At 46.3% G+C, this 20,787-nt stretch overlaps 1 protein-coding gene across 1 annotated transcript; it reads right to left on the minus strand.

The window, feature by feature from the left end:
* Positions 1-3,985: 3,985 nt before the first annotated feature.
* Positions 3,986-13,259, minus strand: LOC148816955 (tubulin beta-3 chain). The gene is made up of 4 exons (XM_088939020.1): positions 13,008-13,259; positions 6,995-7,103; positions 6,386-6,496; positions 3,986-5,453 (listed from the first exon to the last, which is right to left on the minus strand). The coding sequence occupies exons 1-4, from the start codon at positions 13,062-13,064 to the stop codon at positions 4,378-4,380; spliced, it is 1,353 nt and encodes a 450-aa protein (XP_088795146.1). The 5' UTR covers positions 13,065-13,259; the 3' UTR covers positions 3,986-4,377.
* Positions 13,260-20,787: the final 7,528 nt, after the last annotated feature.

The raw sequence follows: 20,787 nt of genomic DNA on the forward strand, positions 1-20,787 counted from the left end.
AACAGACTCTTTCTCTCTATATATTTCACCTAGAATGGATGAGCAGTAGTCAGGAGAACAAGGCAGACAACGCACTACTGTCCTGAAGCTCAAACTGTATAAATTTTCGGTAATTCATATTACTAATCCATTTTGTAACCACTTCTTTCAGTTCAGGGTTACAGGGGACCAGGAGCTGATCTCATGCACAAGGCAGGGTACACCCTGGACAAGACCCCAGCCCATCACAGGGCACACACTCACACCAGGGCCAGCTTTGCCACAAGCCGATTAACCTGACAATAGGTCTTGGGTCTGTGGGAGGAGAACATACAGACTCCACACAGATATCACCCCAGGTCCCGGACTGAAGCCAGGGTTCCAGCGCTGAGAGGCAGGAGGGTTAACCACTGCACCCCCTTGCCACCTGCTATTCAAATTTATAGAAAACCTTTAGATTATTAAACTCCTACAGCCTTAAACTGCTGTCGAACAGAGACGGCTTTTTTGTGCTGCTTTGACCTTCATCTCACCATGCCTATCGACCGGTCTCTTTAGCTGGAAACCTGATACCAGCCATTTTCTCCCTCTTGCTTTCCTGTCTGTTCTGTTCTTCTCTCTCCCTTCCTCCTCCTCCCTGCTCCTCTCTCCCTTGTGCTTCTCTCGCCTGCTGCTTTTCCACACGCGTGCACCAGTCCTTTGTTTCTCCAGCTGCACCAGCCTCTGCTCATGCCGGCTGTGCTTGTGAACGGAATGTCAAGGCCACGTGTTCACAGTCAGACTAGGGGTGTAGGCTGCTTGTCAGTGTCTCTGCAGGTGACAGTCCCATTTTCAGAAGCGGTCCATCCCACCGGCCCCTCCTCCGAGCAATGATGGGAGGCAGACAGAGTGGCTGTGTCCTCAGGGGCAACAGCAGGTGCAGGCAGTCTCTCCCTGCTTCTCTCTCTCTCCCTGCAGTCATCATTAATAACCCTACACAGCCCAGCTCACTGTCTGCCCCTCCAGCAACACACAGAGCAGGCTGGGAGGAATAATGAAGATCCCACATTCCTTGTCTGTAATTAACATGTGAATCTTATGCAAAAGGATGTTCTGAGAGTGTTGCACTGAGAGTGCAGAGAAGCTCAAAGAAGAGTTAAACACGGTGGATGTAGATTTAACAGCAGAAACATGAATTAGATGAAGCGCAAAGCACACAACAACGAAACAGTAGCAATTAAAACCACAGCATTTAAATTAATTCGGGTAATTCTGTTTCTGGGCAGTTGCCATCCACAGAATAAAATGAAATAGATAAAATTGGCTCAGTTCATCAGTTTCTTCTGTAACAGCCCAACAAGTTAATTTTTTTTCTGTCAGTGTTGGTCTGGAATATCTCTGACTTTAAACTTATGGAATGTGTTTTATATGTTTCTCACTGCCTGCTTTGCAAAACCTGTTTTCATTGAAAATATTTGGGATATTGGATATTATACAGATTGTGCTTTCATGCTGATATTTGCTGTTTCACTAATTTTGTAGGTGTTTTTGTCAAAGCAACAACAGCTTTTGAAAAGTATTTTTCAAAATAGGAAGGCCTATTAATTAAAACACAATGGGTGTTTTATTTTAAAGTCATTAATAAAATGTAATCAATATTCACGGATAGTAGCACAAATTACCAGTGACCTCTGTGTCAATATCTCCGCCTTTCAATCACCAATGAATAAGACACAGCAAATTGTGTTGCATCTCATGCAACAGACAAGTCATCAGTCATCCTTGAGTGTGAAACTGATGAACCTCATGTGCTTCTCACGCACCTACAGGCTACTCCCAGGTGAGAACAGCTCAGGGCCTGGACTCGTTCACTGGGAGGTTGGCAGTAAAGTCAACTCAGCCTGCTGCCCATAGCGCTAATTCAGTCGTTAAAAAAGACACTCACCCAGCCAGCCTTTTTATGGATGAGACCTCTTCCGTGGCTCCTGTGCCCACGTCCTCCTCAGAGCTCCTATTTGTACACAGAATCTGAGAAACACCTAGGCCTCCTATTGCTCCACACTGAAGGTACCTCCCTCCTGCGCCCTGTGCTCAGGAAATAGTAAATGATGCAAAAGGTAGTTTTACTGGGGGAAATGAGTCCAGTAAAGACAACCAGAATGTATGCCCTGGAATCTGAGGATAATGATCTTTTAGCAGTCCTGTGTGCTAAAAGCTATGTGTGCATTAATGTGTAAATTATGCATGAACACCATTTATTAAAAAACTAAAAGGCAATTATCCCTAAGTGTGCCCTTTGTAACATGAAACATTCCACTGTGTGTCTCGATCACACTGTGAAGAAGTGAAAAGCGTTGCTTGTCTGCTCAATCACCTCACGAGGAGGAGCTTTGTCTTCTCAGAACAGTCAAAATCACCCACCACAGGCACACCTGCCCCCCAGCTCCTGGGGACAGAGTCGTGGTCCGTTTCACTTAGCAGGACAATTCTGTATCGACATGTCCCGACCTTGTTCTGCATGAAAACGGTAGTTTTTCCAAGAGCATTTCAGCAATCCTTTTGCTTCTAAAGATATTTCTTTCAGCTCTCACACCCCCTGGACTGTTATGCAGGATTGATTAAGTGGGTCTGGGAAAGGATTTCCAGAACTCAGCCCTTTCTTCTGCCAGCCTTCCCTGTACTTCCCTTATTCCAAAGCAATGTGGTGGTGAGGTTAAGAACAGTCGGTGTTCACATGTATGAGTATCTGTGAGGGGTCATAGCATGCTGCTGAAGGCAGCCCCTTGTGTTGCTGCACAATATATTGCACCAATGCACCATAGTGTTAATAAGTAATAAGTAGCAATAACTTATGACAGAGGTCGCTCACTATAATGCCCCAGAACAGTGACGGGGACACAGTACTGTAAAAAGGCGCAGTCCTTCAAATGAGACGTAAAACCGAGGTCCTGACTCTCAGTGGTCATTAAAAATCCCAGGGATCATCCTGGCCAAATTTCCCCCCTTGGCCTTTACCAGTCATGGCCTCCTAATAACCCCCCTCTCTGAACTGGCTGGGGTGTGGGGAGTGGACTGGCGCACTATGGCTGCCGTCGTATCATCCAAGTGGGGCTGCACACTGGGGGTGGTGGAGGGGAGTTCCCATTTGTCCAGAAAAGCACTATACAAGTGTATGGAATTATTATTATTATTTTATATTACTCACAGGTCTTCTGTTGGGGCTATTATTGCTCGTATGGTGTCCACAAGTGACCTGATTCATATTAAAGCCTGTGAGACCCAATGTTGTATACTGTATATGCAATGAAGTTTAAAGACTGTTATATTTTCTTTCCCAACTGGACAAATGCCTGGGACTCAATGGGTTATTAAAGAGCTACAGAGCAATTCAGGACAACTAGAAAATTCCTCTTTCATGCCGACGGTGTCTCTCAGGATCTGTGGCTTCCTGGAGGGGATATTAACTGCCAGCAATCAGATATTTTTATCCAGCTTCTGGGTCATATAGCCCAGTCATTTCTCCTACACAAAAAATAAGAACTCCCAATCTGTCCTCCTCATGTTCCACTGAGACGAGCCTGTGTTTCAGAACTCTGTCCTCTGTCACCTTGGTCTTACCTGCTACCTCTCGGCTGAAGAGCAACACCTGTAAATGTGCTGATCACCAGAGACCAGAGCAATGTTGCTGTTTCCTCTATAGAATATGTCATAAAAAAGATAACAAAGTATTTCTCTAAATTACATCTCAGCTTAGTGGACCTGTTATGTAGATAAACTAGGTAGATCCATAAGTGTTAGAAATAGGGCCATAGCATTGGGAATTTAAAAATCCACATTTTATAATTCAGATTATGTGTGGGCTGTAATTGAAAAAACTGTACTGGCAGCATGAAAACTTAAGTGCGATAAGGCAGCTAAATACAGATAAAGTCAGAGAACACCAAGTAGTATAGGCAGCATTTGTAAAAACACATGTGCACGAATGTAAATATCAAATTACTGCACAAATCATACCAAACTGCAGAAGTTCCTTTGACAGCAATAAATTTATTAAATATTCCCCAAAATTAAAATAGGCAAAACCAGTAGAAAACAAAACAAACAGAGGCTTTCACATTATGAAAGTTAAGGAATTGAGGATTGTTTAAATGTATCTGTCATGTTTCTTTATTTGCATATTAGTACCGAATATTACAAATCGGGAAGAAGTATTTTTCCACACTTTCACAGGTTGTGAAATACCGATAAGAAGCAATGATACCGACAGTGAGCTAAGACCATGGTTAGCAGAAACGGACTAACAGCAGGGGGTATGATTCGGGGAAGTCGCAAGAGCAGAAGAGGTCCACTCCGGCCTGCATGGAGAATGGAGAGAGGTTACCTAATGCTCGACTGTTTTGTGTTGTGTTGGGAAAATGTTCACTTTTGACCCTGGACCTCAGACTCTTCGTCGTCGTCTTCGTACATTTCGCCCTCCTCTTCCGCGGTGGCGTCCTGGTACTGCTGGTACTCAGAGACGAGGTCGTTCATGTTGCTCTCGGCCTCGGTGAACTCCATCTCGTCCATGCCCTCGCCCGTGTACCAGTGCAGGAAGGCCTTGCGGCGGAACATGGCGGTGAACTGCTCCGAGATGCGCTTGAACAGCTCCTGGATGGCGGTGGAGTTGCCGATGAAGGTGGAGGACATCTTGAGGCCGCGGGGTGGGATGTCGCAGACGGCCACCTTGACGTTGTTGGGGATCCACTCCACGAAGTAGCTGCTGTTCTTGCTCTGGATGGCCAGCATCTGCTCGTCCACCTCCTTCATGGACATGCGGCCGCGGAACACCGTGGCCACCGTCAGGTAGCGGCCGTGGCGCGGATCGCAGGCCGCCATCATGTTCTTGGCGTCAAACATCTGCTGGGTGAGCTCGGGCACGGTCAGGGCGCGGTACTGCTGGCTGCCCCGGGCCGTCAGGGGGGCGAAGCCGGGCATGAAGAAGTGCAGGCGGGGGAAGGGCACCATGTTGACCGCCAGCTTGCGCAGGTCGGCGTTCAGCTGCCCAGGGAATCTCAGGGAGGTAGTGACGCCGCTCATGGTGGCCGACACCAGGTGGTTCAGGTCTCCGTACGTGGGGGTGGCCAGCTTGAGGGTCCTGAAGCAGATGTCGTAGAGGGCCTCATTGTCGATGCAGTAGGTCTCATCCGTGTTCTCCACCAGCTGGTGGATGGACAGGGTGGCGTTGTAGGGCTCCACCACCGTGTCCGACACCTTGGGGGAAGGCACTACGCTGAAAGTGTTCATGATACGGTCGGGGTACTCCTCGCGCACCTTGCTGATCAGGAGGGTGCCCATGCCCGAGCCCGTGCCCCCGCCCAGCGAGTGAGTCAGCTGGAAGCCCTGCAGGCAGTCACAGTTCTCACATTCCTTCCTCACCACGTCCAGGACAGAGTCCACCAGCTCGGCCCCCTCTGTGTAGTGGCCCTTGGCCCAGTTGTTGCCAGCTCCACTTTGGCCTGTCAGGGAAGACAAGTGGGAGCACAGCTCAGGGTTTATTTCTGCTGGAGATGCTATTTTCTTCAAGAAAAAACAGCTTCTAGAAATTTTAGAAATGTATAAGCCAGGTTACCTTACTGTAATTTTTTTTTCTGAATCTATTGCTAAAATGAAGTCATCTTCCCTGACCATTCATCTTTGCTTCTCAATAATGCATAAACATGAACCTTTTCATTCTATTTGCATTGTCCTTCATATTCTTCCCCGAAATTCCAGACATAGCTTCAAGAAACAATCTCAAAATTCTGAGCTAATCAACGAAGCATTAATAAGAATCTAGAGTAAAACCTGAAAAATGCTAATATTAACAGCAGATTGAAAAAATGAATATAATTGGAATGCTCAAAAATCCTGCCTGCCAAATATCAATTTAATATGAATGTAAATATTAAACAGCAGTAACAATGCAAGATACACATTATTTATCTATCTGTATGGATCAGTGCTCATCTCAGTCATTCATTTATCCAGGAGTCATAAGTCTGCTCCAGACTCTCTGGCTCATCCATTAAGTCTTATGATTTCTCCCCACTCGAGACTAAATGAGACAGCTGAGCCCAGCTGAAGAGCTGACCTTGTTTTCACATTCAAGGACAATGACTGACGATAATACTGCCTCTGAGGCAATTTGCGCCCTAATTAAAATCAGACAGATGATTCTTAAGTCTGTATTCTATTTGCAGTGTAATCTGCAGAGTATTAATCAATACAATAATGTAGCCGTTAGAAAATGAATAGATAGCAGTGATACAGACAGTGCAGCTCTTGGAGACCTCCACGTTATAACAAGGGAACCTCCTCTTTGTCACTGACCACTGGTGGCCCTCCTGGGCTCCAGATTCAAAGGTCTGTGACCAGTATAGAGAAGAGGTTTGGCGGAGACTCCACTGACCGAAAATGAAGTTGTCTGGTCTGAAGAGGTGTCCGAAAGCCCCTGAGCGAACACTGTCCATGGTGCCAGGCTCCAGGTCCACCAAGATGGCTCTGGGCACATATTTGTGAGCTGGACAAAGAAGGCAGGGAAAAGAACAGGAGAGTTACCATACTTTCATAACCTTAGATTCACACAGTCAGCCTTACATTACTCCTGTAATTACAGGTCTTCAATATCACTAACAAAGACTCCTTTAATTAAGATGCTTTTGTTAGATTGACAAAAATTGTGAAAAGAAACTCTCAGAATAAAAATATTTATATCATTAGCTATTATTTTGAAAGCAGAAATCTGAAATATGCCCTTAATAAGGCATGTCCTTAAAATCTCTCAACAAGGCAGGGTAAATGCCCTCAGTGCAGATGAACAGATTGCACCAATTGGCACCAATGATACCAATGGCTCAGAGAATCGTGACAATGTAGCCACCTGTAATACTAATGACCCTGCCAGCAAAGTCCCAGCAACATCCATTGCTATATGTCTGTACATATAAGGGAACAAGGCTTTGGGAATCTACAGCGGTTTAGCTCTGTGCTTGAGCAGCAATATCACACTGTGACTCACATGAGGCTTCGTTGTAATAGACGCTGATCCTCTCCAGCTGCAGGTCAGAGTCGCCCACGTAGTTTCCACTGGGATCGATGCCGTGCTCATCGCTGATCACCTCCCAGAACTGCGATGATATTGCAGACACACTGAGCACACAGCTGGACCACAAAGGGCTGTTTTTACAGCTGAACAATCAGGTGCAAACAAGCATATGGGGGCAATTAAGCAACAGAACCGGCTTAAGCCTGGGGAAAAAAAATTAAACATGGGGTCTATACTCTTGGCTGTGGAAGATGATTTTGAGTTGGATTTCTTATCCTCCCCAGGAGATTTGAGATTGCATTGTCAAAACGTTTCAAAGGTAGGTCAGGACGTGGATGTCTGTTTTTCAGAATGCGGACCAGAGATTTGTGTGCAGGTCAGATCCCAGATTCTGAAGAGCAGAAATACGAAACTCGATGAAAAGCCCGAAGGAGGAAGAAATCTCTGAAGACTGCAGAGACTCTCTGAACGAGAAGGACTGCAAACAAGGATGTCTAAAGAAATCAAAGACAATGTCCTGATACAAGCAATTCTCTTGACATTCGCTCTTCAGAAACAAAATTCTGAACAAGAAAAAAAATCCTCAATGGCTCAATGGGACTTTTCTCTTTAAAGTCTCACAGCTACAGTTTCAGCTGAGTTTAATATTGAGCTCACGTTAGACAACCTCTTCAGTACTGGTCTTCAGCCCTGCACCTGCAGAGCTATTTGAGGAACTTTTCATTTCAGCTGGCTTCTCGGGCTTTATCTGAACCAAACAGATGCTTTGAACAATTAAGAGACTAATGTGATCTTTTATCTATCCCTCGAAGACTAACAAAACCTGCGGGAATTCTGCTCTCCTGGATCACAGCTAGGCTCACTGTTCTACGCTGAAACATTTTTACACTATGAAAGTTACCAGTATGCGCTCATTTAGAAATCCGAGTGATGCGTACTGGAATACCTAGAAATAATTTAATGACAGCTGACACATGTTTGGCTCATATTCCCATATCTACATGCAGCTGCATTTTTTTATTATAATAAGCAGAAAAATACATGATATATAATCAGATTCAATATATATATACACACACAAATTCTTTGTGTGGACAATGCCAGTGCAAATGGGGCTAACTGCACCTGTGTCTGTCAGAGGCCCTGCACTGCATCCCCAGAGTTCAGAATCAGGTGTTTCGGGATCAGGGACAATCTCAGAGTGCTCTGGGTGCTCTTGTCCTACATTGTCTCCTGCTGCCTCATCCTTGTGTGGGCCAAATGTCATTGCCTGATGGGGGGCACAACTTTCACGATTCAGCTGTTTGAAACATGTATGAAAATAAGTGGCAATATCATGCCCCCCTTTTCCGCTCTACAACTGCAATGTTCCCACCCCAGTTTGAACTCCAGCAGCTCCCTCAACAAGGGCGCATTTATGTCTTTATCACGGTGTTGTGGCCAGGCTGAACCTGTCTCGGTGAGCGTGCTTGGCATACCAGTGCACACAACCATGATGCCTTTGTTGTACAGCAAACACTTTGGAGGGCATATGAAAGGAACTGGGAACCCTTCCATGACTAAGCTGAAAAGCAGCGCCTTTAACCAGGGATTGAACTTTCTGCGCCCTGCAGGCCTGGAAAGAGCGTATTTCTTCTTCTGCCTTATGCATCGCTCCCGGCACCCTTTGGGTCTGGCAGGAAGAACCAGGTCATACGACACGTGACAATAAAGACATACGTGCGAGGGTCCTGATTACATATCATCCTCTCTCACCATCCCATCCTGTACCTGGGGGAGAAGTTATATTCATGATCCTCTTGTAAATACGACCAGTGGGTCAGACAGCTAACAAATTATTAATCAACTGTCCAGTTTTAAGAAAACTATTTAACACTGCTAATACTAGCAGTAGCTTGGAAAGATTAAATTTTCATCTTAAGGAATAGCTTCTCTATCGTGACGACTACTGCATTTAAATCCTGTTACAACTCTGGCTTGTGGGGGCTGGAACAAGCCGTGTTGCTGAAGCCGACACCCTGACGTCTTTCAATGGCTGGAGAAGATCCTTGGAATGATTTCCTTGGATCCTTGGGGGCTTGGAGAATAGCCTCCTTTCCTTTGTAATCATTCTTAAGTTCTTATTTACAGGGATTATTTTGCTCACAGTGAAGGCATTAGGATGCCAAGGAATCTCTCTTGAGATGCAATTTAACTAATAAGGGGTTGGAAGATCTGGGAGCTTCATGCTGAAATGTTTATTTTCTTGGGGGAATTATTGTAGGGTATCAGTGGAATACTTGGAAGCCTCAAACTGAAGCGAATCATTTGTGTCTGTAAATGTTGTGGTAGTACCCTCTCTCTGAAACAAGCTGAGATTTAGAATGAACCCTGAAGCTGAATTAGACAACAAAAGGTCTCCATGCAACAGCTTGTTTCCTCCTTCAAAATCCATCTGTGCTGATCCTGTGAGAATAAACCACCTAAAATGTAATATAAACCAAAAGAGGCAATGGGAGCGCTCACACTAACCCTTCTTCCCAGTGTGCTATACAATCAGTAGCTTGTCCCAAGCCTTCTTCTCAGCTCCTAGAGACAAAGGCAATACAGAGCCCCACCCCCACTCCCCACCCTCCCTGCCTCACTCGCTCTGAGTCTGGCGTCTCTACAGCTGAACAAGACCTCCCCCTCCAGCCCCCAGCAGCCAGGGCCACCCCACCACAGAATGGGTCCTAGCCTGCTAATTGCCTTACCTCTCAGCCACAGCTGTCTGTATGCTGTCTAAATTGGTAATTAGCCACCCATGTGCAGCTCTGGTTTCTCTACACTTAGCAGGTGCTCCTTGGAGATTGGGCTGTAGGTCCTTTTTTTGCTAGGTTTTGTCTCCTTTGTGCTCATTGATCCTCGAGATACTATATTCACTCACACTTTCCCCCTGAGTCCTTTCTAGAAGGCGTACATTTCTCCTCCCAGCCCCACCCCCACATTAAGATGTGTGCACATGCCCTGCACACATTAAAAACTCAGAGTCCATAAATCACAGACAAAAGCCTTCCCCAGATTTGCCTCGTAAGGGGGGAGTGTGGGTTCAGCTGGTGAATTATCGATGTGGCAGATGTAGTGCATTAGACTGACTGCCAGCCCCTAGCAGACAGTGTGAAGTCATCGCATTATGTCAGCACAAACCCCCCACCCCCACCACACACACCTCCAGAGGGACTGAGGATGCTGACAGAATTGAACAACACACACTTCTTAGCCAAAACCATATATGACAATGCATGGTGCAGTGATGATCTAATGGAAGGTCTTCCTTGAGAGCAGAGAGCTGATGGTAGGTCATTTTGGGTATTTAAAGATGACATCATCGGAATTAAAACAATGATATGGTAAAGCTTATTCTCTTTCTGTGAGAATTTTTGTCTTTTTCAAAGAGCTGCATTTTTTCTCATGTCTAAGCCATTTTATAACACATAATGGGCAATAAGCTCACATTTAAAGGATGACACGTGTACTCGAATTGTTCTTAAGTTTTGGTGTTTGCTTTTTTGTTCTGTGAAGCCAAGGGTCCAGGCACAATTCCTGGCTTGTTTCCTCCCATCCTTGAGAAGAGATCGATGAGAGCTGAGCCACTTCTGAAATGCTACAGAATGACAGCTGCAGATGTGTACAGGGTTCACCTGCAGGCTTCAGACAAATCAGTGTGGGGAACTTGGAAGTGATTTTGCATAAAGATTGGCTTGCATGTCACGAGTCTTTAGGGAGATTTTGCCTATGCAAACACAGAACACTGCATCATTGCCCTGGACAGATTCAAAGGCAGCCCTAACCAAATGAACCTTCAATGCATAATATTTCCATACAGCTCAGAAACAGACACTGCACGTACCTACAGTATAGTGGGCTGATATGAAAAGAATTGTTGAAAAGAAAAATATTTTCTAAAACTAAATGGACATTTCATGATGACTAGATAAACCTTTAAGTTTTAAATGCAGCCTATATTTTTCATTGATACTTACTCTTCACAGTTCTGATCATGAATACCTTTCTAGACTATAAAGCAATGGAACAATTTTGCAAAACTAGATAAAAGCTATAAATCAGACTGGAACTCTAGAGGTCTTTACTATCCATCATCCTTCATGACCAGAAAGGACACCAGACTGCTTCTACGCCTTCATTAATGGGCTTTGTGCTCAGTCAGCCAAGATCCTTTCTTCGAACTAAGTGCTTCTTGGGGTGATAAGACAGAGCTGAATAATAATGCCCAGTATGATCTAGGCTGAATCTGTCACACTTAATTTCAGCAATCAGCAGGGATGAGAAGACCACTAAAGCCTACGAACTTGGATGGGGGCTTACGAAGTCTCAGTCTGGTGAGAGTCCACAGTTTAGCACAAGTACGAGCATGACTGCCTGTCTTCTGAATGAAAACTGAAAGCATTTTATTCCTTACTGGATATAACAGCATCATGTATTAAGTCACGCTTATCTGCACAGTGTCTTAAAAGACCCCTGCCCTATAACAGGGGCTTGAAACCTGTGCCTGGAAGAATGACAAACTAAGACATCATTTTCTAAAACTGATAGCTAGGAAAGGCAGGGTCTATGAGCCGAGTGAAAGACAAGAGCACTTCTAGGTCGCCTATATAATCCTCATTCATTTTTTTCTCAAATAAAAAGCAGTGCCTTCGGTGCTAACACAGCCATGACAAAGCAGGAATGAGAACTTCAAGAGCCTTGAAACAGTAGAGCGCTCCAGCTGTGATTTTAACATGTCAGGATCACAAACGTGTCCACAGGCCTCTGCAGAAACCTCTGTCTTGTGGTGGTCATTCAGCTCAGTGCTTTTATCCAGTAAGCTATTTTGTTGTATACAGATGGATGCCATAGACCCGACTTGTAAGTTTAGTACAAGCAGGTTAGTTTTAAAAAGGGTATTGCAATTCAGACAGGAAAACGAGTTCTTTCACACATTAACAGCAGTTGTTTTAATGAATGAGAATAAGAATAGGGAATGTGCAGATTAAAGTGGGGGTAAGGGGGCACTGGACTAAGTAAATCGCAGAGAAATGCTTACTCAGCGCGCTGGGGCGATCACACAGAGCTCTGTTGTATGTAGCGTCGGCGGCCGCCGGGCCTGTCTGCCAGCCGCCTTCTGGGGCTGTGATGGGAATATTCGCTCGCCAGTGCGTGCACTGCAGCACCAACCCAGTCTCTTTGTTCAGTCTCCCGCAGTCGGTAGGGTGTGGCGGATCGCGAGAGAGAGAATCGCTGCAGCGCCTGTTTGCCTTGAAACGTCTGTGATTCGCACACAGGCGATCTCGCATTTGGTCTCGCCTTATTTTACCCGTCTTGTGTACCCGGTTTCAACCCGTGAAAGTAATCCTCTCTGACTCAGCATCGCTTTCACTGAACTTTAACCCGCTCGGGATTAATTCATTTTTGACGCAGCTCCTACACTAACAGATTTCAGCCCTAGATCCTTCTGTACTCTCTCCCCCTCATGAAATGATGAAATGCCATCATCATTTTATTAGCGCTTCGGCGTGGACTGCAGCCCACATCAGCACTGTCTGCAGCGCGGGGCGTGGTCCTGTTTTCCAGGCTCTCGCCGGCCAAACCAGCTGCAGCAAAACGGACATCAATCAGCCGCATTCTGCGTCGCAGGATGGAAAAGTACCGCACATAATGCACATCAGAGGTGACATCTTAAAAGTGCACGTCATTTTGCCTGTTTCCACCCGCAAAGGACGTCTTTTTGAAAAACGAGGACTGGAAAATGCTACAGTTCATTCATATTTTTAAGGGTGTCTGAAAGACACCAAGTATGAACATGACCGTAATTTACATATTGCAAGTGATATGGTTTTTAACCGAAACCCCCAATTTTCTGTGATTTTTAATACACAGGTACGTCAATTGAATTATCAAAAGATAAAATAATGATTATATTTTTTTTTATTAAAAAAAACGTTGTGAAACAGACAGGATGCGGTTTTACCTTGGCTCCAATCTGATTGCCGCACTGGCCGGCCTGAATGTGAACGATTTCTCGCATCCTTCTCCTTGTGGCGTGTGTGAGCGCGTCCGGCGACGGTGAGCGGGGAATGCAGGTCCGATCCAAGGCGTCAGGAGAGGGCTGCTGTAAGTGCAGGCTCGGGTTTTTATATCGCTGCCTGTGCTGCACTGCCTCACAAAGAGAGATGCTAATTCCTACCAGCTGGTGACGTCAGCTCTCCCAGGAGAGGGGCCCGGAGCCGGCCAATGAGAGACACCTTGCCAGAAACGCTGCAGTATCCCTGCGGCGCATCTCCTCCGCCGGTCGCAGCGGCAGCACCAGGACCGGCGAACAGCAGCACCTAAACGCCTAAAAAACGCCTGAAAACGAGCACATCGTCTGTCGTGAGACAGAGCATGAACAAACCGCCAGGAAATCTGTGGCGGAGACTGCAGTAGTGCAGAATTGCTGTATCACTCTCTGTACAGAGCATTTTATTAGTGTATATTGTGGGTTATTAATGACCTAGGCCTAGAGCGAACCCCTCACTCACTGCTTTTGTCAGCTACAAAAGATTTCTTTCTTCTGTCCTTCCTTCTTGTGCGCGCACACACACATATATATATATAATGAAACGGGATTGGAATATTGCATGAATTTCTTTCTGAGATCGGTCACCGTTGCGAAGTTCCTCTTAGGAAAATGTGATAAAGAGGTTTCTGCACACAACTGGGGAACGTACTGTATCTATGAACCAAAAAAAAAACACATTTAGGTCATTTTTAAGGGAAATGCACTGTCCATATACTGGAGTGCATTACTTTGAAAATAAAACGCCTGAAATAAAGGCGTGGGCTACATAAATATTAATAATACGTGTAATAATATATACACAAAGCTGAGTAAGTAACATAAACGCCGTTTCAAAATCCCATGCCATTCACGTGTTTCTCAGCTTTCCGAATCAGATGGGTGCTGATAGGAGTGGCACTATGGAAAGGACTTAATGGGAGATTTTATATCATAGTCTCACAGGCGCCGTCGGAAAACAGCATTCGCGCTAACCACGTGCAAGCAACAAAGGGGTTTTCTCCCACTGATGTTGTGGGAAAAACTCCTGACCTTATACCTTGAAAGCATGCAGTGGGCTTTCAAATAAACCTGAAACACACGGTTGTTTATCATATTAAATTAAAATATCTAAATGCCATATTGAGTGGTCAATCTTCAGTTTTAATATTCTTTCTCATGCTATACTTACTCATAATATGAGGTCATAGTCCAATGGGAAAGATGGTACAAGACAGACGGAAGAAGAAAAATGTGTCAATGTGCATCAGATGTCTGTACAATGTGTGGCTGGTCACCATTCAATGACAAATTTCTGAAGCCCCAGAACGTTGTAATTAGGATCATGTAAGCATGGATTTAAGTAATTTGGAGATCATTTGGGACCAAAATGTAAGTACTGTTCAGTCTTCGATGACCAGCCCTCTCTTAGTAGAACAGATTAATTGCTTACTTCATCACAACCCATCACCATTAAGGGGCAACAGCATCAATAATCAGGGATCGAGGGAATGTCCTGCAACAACAGGCAGAAGAACTGGACCTTTTTAGTCTGGACCAAAGAAGACTAGGAGGTACCGGATCCACTATTCAAAATGCCCAAAGGCACTGACAGAGTCAACCTAGTGTTCATCAAAACCCCCAATGACACATGAACCACAGGATGCAAGTGGAAACTACAGTATGTGGATGTGAACTTAAAACTGAGAACAGGAGGAAAGTAAGGATGTGGTCAACTTCTAGAAATAATAAATCATTTTAGGAAATAACTAGTTAATACATGAAATATTCAAGCTACATTTTCTCACGAGAAGATTCCTCAACAGTTTCTCTGTAAAACTGCAAGCTTCTGCTGTGTGCAATTCATAGAGTCCATCACATCATGTTGCTGTTTCTCTTCAAGAACACTCTCAAAAGAAGTGGCACCTTTCCTTTTTCAATACACAACTTACTCTACCAATTGAAAGGTCCACTCTGACTCACAGCCTGAACAAAATAAACATTGACCTCACGAAAAAAATCAGTTCTTTTTGAACAAGTGGCTTCCTCTGACAAAACACAGACTGGTAACTAACTCCTGCCCCCTTTCCTGCTCAAGCTGTTTTTGGGAAACGGTTGCTTTGTTGTTGCAGATAAAGTGCCAACGTCAGCAAAATAACAAAAAAAAGATAAAAAAATTCCTGACTCACTGTAGCCCCTCCCAGACAGCTGTATCACAGAACAGCAGTGCTGTTAGCAGCGCCAGAGAGAGGCGGAGAGCAGTGTGCTGGCACTAGGGCTGAACAGAGCTTAATGATCTGATTAACCATCACAGCCCCAAGCCTTCAGCTTTCAAAGAAAACAGGAGTATTGATTTTGCATGCTGGAGCGTGAGCTCGCAGTCCTGAGTGCTCTCCTGCACTGAGACCCCGATGGGTCTGAGAGCTCCTCAGATCGACAGCAGGGGGGGCTGCTCTGAGCCCCCGATGACAAGAGAGCAGATGTCCAAACCCAACCTGGGAATAAAACAAAAGCACTTTCAACAGCAGCGCCCTCCCCATTCCAGCCAGTGGAGGAGGAGGGCCCATGGTCTCCCCTCTCAGCTGCCATGTCCTCCGCCCTGCCTTCTCCCGATCCCGATCCGGCGCTGTCCGGTGTCCTAGTGGCCCAGAGTCGGGGTGCAGCGCGGCCCACCTGTCACTCGTGCGCGTGAGATCCCCACCGATTCCTGCCCTTTCCACCCGGGGCAAGGTCTGGTGACGGAGGGTGGCAGGTGACAGGAGAGACATTTTACTTTCGTTCAATGAATGTTTCCTCTCCCTCCCGCTGGCCTGGGTAAGGAGCGCAGTAACCACACCTGTACAGATGGGAACAGAGAGGCGCTCAACCAGCGCACCAGCATCATCACGCATCAGCTTCAGTCTCTAGAGCTAAAGCTTTCAAGACCTGGAGTTCAATCCACCCATTTCTATCCTCCTTATCCAATGTGGAGTCTATCCTGGCGAGGTCAGAGATCAGTGCACTTCGAATTCCGCAATTGTATTGTAACCAGCTGAAATGAAACACCAGCCAATTCAGTGTTTTTCTATGTAAAAGACCGCAGTGACATTTTTAGATGTGCGCAGAGGTATGTGACACCAGACTGAGCCTGGCAGAGCAGGGCAGGGCAGGGCTAAAAAAAGCCTTCACAGATTGCATATACGCCAGATTGTGCATTTGTTTTGGAAGAGACTCGCAGAAGACCATCATACAACTGTTTATTAACACTTTCAGAGACAGGTGCTGTCACTGAAATTAAATACAATTTCGAATGGACCTTTATTGTGGGAATAACAGAGCGGACGTTCCCCGTGATCTTTATCCAGCAGGAAGGGCTGGTGGCGGTGAGGGCTGCCGATGGTTGCCCTGGTAACCGACCGGCATGGTCCCCAGAGCCACTCTGAGCAGCTGGAGGCTGGGCCGCAGCGCAGAGGAGATCATCAATACTCATCTCCACAGGGAGACGCCCTGCGCCCCATTACTGCGAGCTTGATCTCCTCGCTTCCGCCAGATACACTTTTAACTTGCAGATTTTCCTGGAGGGGAGAGGGGGTGTGGGGCAGGCCGCGCTGCGTCACGAATTTACACGAATACAGTTTACAAATACCGCAGATAAACAGGACCTTGTAACTGTAAGACATGCTTCCACCGTACATTCTGTTGCACTGCGTGATACCGGTCATGTATCGCATTGAAACGGACTCTCGTTGGTGATGTCCTGTAAGATCTTGTAAAAAATATGATCTATTTTCCAGTGGTCGTGTTCTCAGGTGTAAAACAGGAGAACTGCGATGTCCAGTATATTAGTACAGAGTCCGCTTAAGGGCAAGGAAAGGACAAGTACAGTAACAACATCGTCTCTCCGGAGTTATTTCCAACATGAAATATGTTCTTAATCACAGCGTGTGTTTTTTTTTCGATTTGCGGGATAAGGGAGAGGCATGTACCTTTATTACTGCTGCATCAGCTGTATTGATTTTGGTGTTCAACTCGGGTGCAGCAATAAAAGATGGGAGGACGATCTCCGCGGCTCTGCTGCCCCGTCTCCGCCCGTGCAGGGCAAGTGGTTGTACTAGCGGCTGCTGGATGGCCAAGAGCTCCCTCTAGTGCTCCAATTCAGGAAGTGTCCCGCCTCACACACATCGAGTGTTTCGCCTGCCGAACCCCAGCAGTGGCAACAGTAACTCAACTAGTTACTTGAACTTTTTCACTAACCACAGCACAAGAGGGAGCCAGAGACCACATTCTGACAGAGTAAACGCAACAATTTTCTTTTAGTATCCTCCTCCTTCCCCACGTCACAGTTGTTTCAGCGAGTGCTGCCTTGACTCTCTCTAGCAGTCAGTGCTTCCAGCTTGTGTGTTTTTTTTACATCTGCCAACCACAGACAACATACCCTCGAGCCAGGTTTGCTGTTGCCTCCAGAGGCACGTCCACCAGTAGTCACGCCACATGTTAGCCCCTGTGGTGAATGCTGATCCCCGGGCCACGATTTGCAGATCACCACATGAGAAGGGTGTGTTTCGGCAGCTTGTCACTGTTTTTAGCTGTCTGAACCTCCCTGGGCTCCTGGTGTTCTGCCTGTGGAGAAGCCTGCACATTCCCAAAGAGGACCACCTCCCTTTCCCCAGGGGATCTCGGTGCACAGTTCCTCTTCCTCTGCTATTGATTCCGTCTTCATCTTCAGATGAGTACCAGGAGAGCCAGAACAGCTGTCATCCCATGAGGCTCCCAAAAACTCCATTTAAAAAATATCCTGTCCTGGAACAGTCTGACACACAACCTGGCTTTGCCCAGCGAGGCCCAGCTTCCCTTTTAACTGGAAGACTCATGTTCCTCGGCTCCTCCGTGACTCTCCTGAGTGCTTTAAGCAGCTCAGCACTTTGACGCCCAGTCTCCACCTGCACCAACCAGCCTGCCCTTAGAGACTCAGGAGCCTCAACACTAATCTGGGAATACACAACTAGCAAATCCGTCTTAATAGCCCTGGATCCTTCATCACAAATAGAGCAAACCCCAGAAGAAAAGAAATCCTTGCAAGTTTCCTTTAACACTCTCAAGGTTACAAACCATCGTTGATACTGAGACTGCTGGATACGCTGCAGATGCCACAAGTGAAGTAATCACCCCTGTGCTACCTGAACTCACCACAGTCCCACCTCTACAAACCCTCCCCTGAACCACAGGACCCTACACAGCCTCTAGCCTGTCCCCCCCCTGGCTAATACACCCTGACATCTGATCCTGTGGAAACTGGAATTTCCAACTGGACCAATCAAATGAGCTCTTTTCCTTCCACCGTCCTTGCAATCGCACAGGACACTAATGAGGTAATTAAGCCAGGTGTGTCCAGTTTTCACTCCCGAGGAAGCCATGATCAGAGCCTAGAGTATCACCATCACAGCCTCACTCAGCCTTCTTTCCCACTGCACAGCTCACTGAGGAAGAGGCCTGGTCTGCTGCTACTTTATAGTTCTCATGGACTGTAATCATGGGATTCTCACATGCTGGGCCCTTCGCCCTGCTTTGCACAGACTGGGTCACAGTTACTCCAATAGAACATGCTCTCAAATATGGTCTTGGAGAGATTATTTCTGCAAATCATTGCAATTATCATTCAGTTCTCTCTGTGGGCTTGAAAAACAAATAAACAACATTTTTTTCTGTACGGGAATCAAAGTGTCATATTATCAAAGGGAAATCAAAAATGTTACACAATATACGAAACCACGCAAACTTGTCTCAAATATTGTGGATCCAAATCCCACTGTTCCAGGGCACATAGGCTGGGACAGGAAGAACTGAGGCTTTGTTTCCATAATACATCTGAAGGAAAGTTTAAAGCTGCTGGAGAAAAGACTCTAAATTGAGCACATGCTCATTGAAAAGGAAGAGTTCCACTATCTTAAAAAGGCAGTGATTAAGAAGCTCTTGTGAGATCTAGTGTTTTTGCTCGTATCTCCTGGAGCACAACCCAGAGCTGGGACAGACACCAAAGTTCAACACTTTAGCTGAAATGAGAATGTTTTTCAGATACTAAAGTTGCACCAATATGCTCAGGGCAAGCCAAATCAATAACGAGGGGACTTTAGATCAGCTGGCAATTATAGGAGCTCAGTTCATGCATTTTAAAGGAATGTTGTAATTTAAAGTCATCAGTGTAATTCCAAATTTGCAGGACCTGTTTTACACTATGGAAAGCTTTACAGGAGCCCAGTCTGCTCTGTGACAGGAAGGACCCCTGGACAGGAGGGTTCTGACTTCTGCAAATTCATGGTTCGGTTCTGATCGATGGAGTCTTGGATGGAAGCAGAGCAGAGGAGGATGAAACTGAGCTAAAAGTTCTTAAACTCAACTTTCAGTCCCAGCTGTTAATCTCAATTTTCTCAGCTTGCAGTCTCGGATCATGAGACGAGCCTCTCCCTGCCCCCTGCCCAGCACCCGCAGCGCAGCGTGGTCTAGTCTTGCTCTTGTATTGACACGAACGCTCCGGGTTCTGTGTCAGCAGGGCTGCCGACACCAGGCTGAGCGGCACTGCCTGTCCTGTCAGGAGCTGTGGAACTGCAGCAGGTCGGAAAGCAAGTGGGTCTGTAAGAGGGCATACTGGAGGAGCAGGTCTACGTGCCTCACCCTCTCCCGAGGGCCAACTTACCCGCCAGTAAAGACTTAACACAAAATTACTATTATGCTGGCATTTTCTGCAATTTAAGTTACTTATATATTGTTTGTGATGCTATCAGGTTATGCTGAACTTTCCCCTTCATTTATAATTCTCAGTTTCATTTCTCACTACCTGTAAAAATATCTCGCCCAAACTCATCTGACCCTCCTCCACTCCGCCTCCAGTGGCCCCTTGATCACTGCCCGCTCTCCAGGGGTCCTGTGGAGGCCTCCTCCAGCCTCGGCAGAGCAGGCTAAGTCACATTTCAGTGCCCTCAGTATCCTCAAACACCGTCAAAAAAGTTAATTCCCTCATGGGCACTCATGGGGCGATCTTTGATGTGGTGAGAATACCAAGGACACATCACAAACAACCCATTTAACACAGAATGGAAAACAACTCATTTTAGTGTTTGGCTTTCGAGCTATGTTCTATGTCCCCTTGCAGCTTTAGGGTGCTAGGCTCTTTTCACCCCTCTAAAGGGTTCTCTTTATCTCTCAGAACCACCAGTGCGCCTACAGACCAGACAAGACAGTCATCTTACATACGTTCCCCTTAAATCACCTAGCTGTTGCACTATCTATTACTACCAAACCAACGGAGTTAATCAAACAAGAAGTATCTCCAAGGGAGACACATTCCAGTCCAGCACAGGAACGCAGCCTCTCAGAGGGGCAGTCCAGCGGTGCCGATCTCTAAAGCCGGCTCCAGTCAGTGACCCGGTATTCCTCCTGCCACCACAGAGAAGAAGCTCAGTGTCGTCTTAGGCGCCCTCTCCGGTCCCAGCCGTCTGGAGCAGTGGTCCCTCATGCTCCCCCCTCCTGTTTTTTAAGCCCGAGTCTATCTTCGGGTAGGGAGCATGCAGGAGCCCTCCTCCACTGCTCTCTGTGGAGTCTCTGGTGTCTGATTTCTCTCCTGGGGCTGGGGAGCACACCGTGTTCCTCCAGTTTCTTCTGTCTCTGTGTGCTTCCGACTGGGGCTTTTCAAGCCAGGGCCAGGACTCGTTTGCAGAGGGTGGAAGTGTCCCTTTGGGCA

Source organism: Atractosteus spatula, chromosome 21, assembly GCF_055471065.1.
Source record: "Atractosteus spatula isolate fAtrSpa1 chromosome 21, fAtrSpa1.hap1, whole genome shotgun sequence".
Classification (NCBI taxonomy): Eukaryota; Metazoa; Chordata; class Actinopteri; order Semionotiformes; family Lepisosteidae; genus Atractosteus; species Atractosteus spatula.

Excerpts from the sequence above, each read along its gene's own strand:
- LOC148816955 (XM_088939020.1), bottom strand. The coding sequence starts at position 13,064 with ATGCGAGAAATCGTTCACATTCAGGCCGGCCAGTGCGGCAATCAGATT. Across the intron at positions 7,104-13,007 it reads GCAATCAGATTGGAGCCAAG|TTCTGGGAGGTGATCAGCGA; the intron begins GTAAAACCGCAT and ends ATATCATCGCAG. Across the intron at positions 6,497-6,994 it reads CTATTACAACGAAGCCTCAT|CTCACAAATATGTGCCCAGA; the intron begins GTGAGTCACAGT and ends TTCTTTGTCCAG.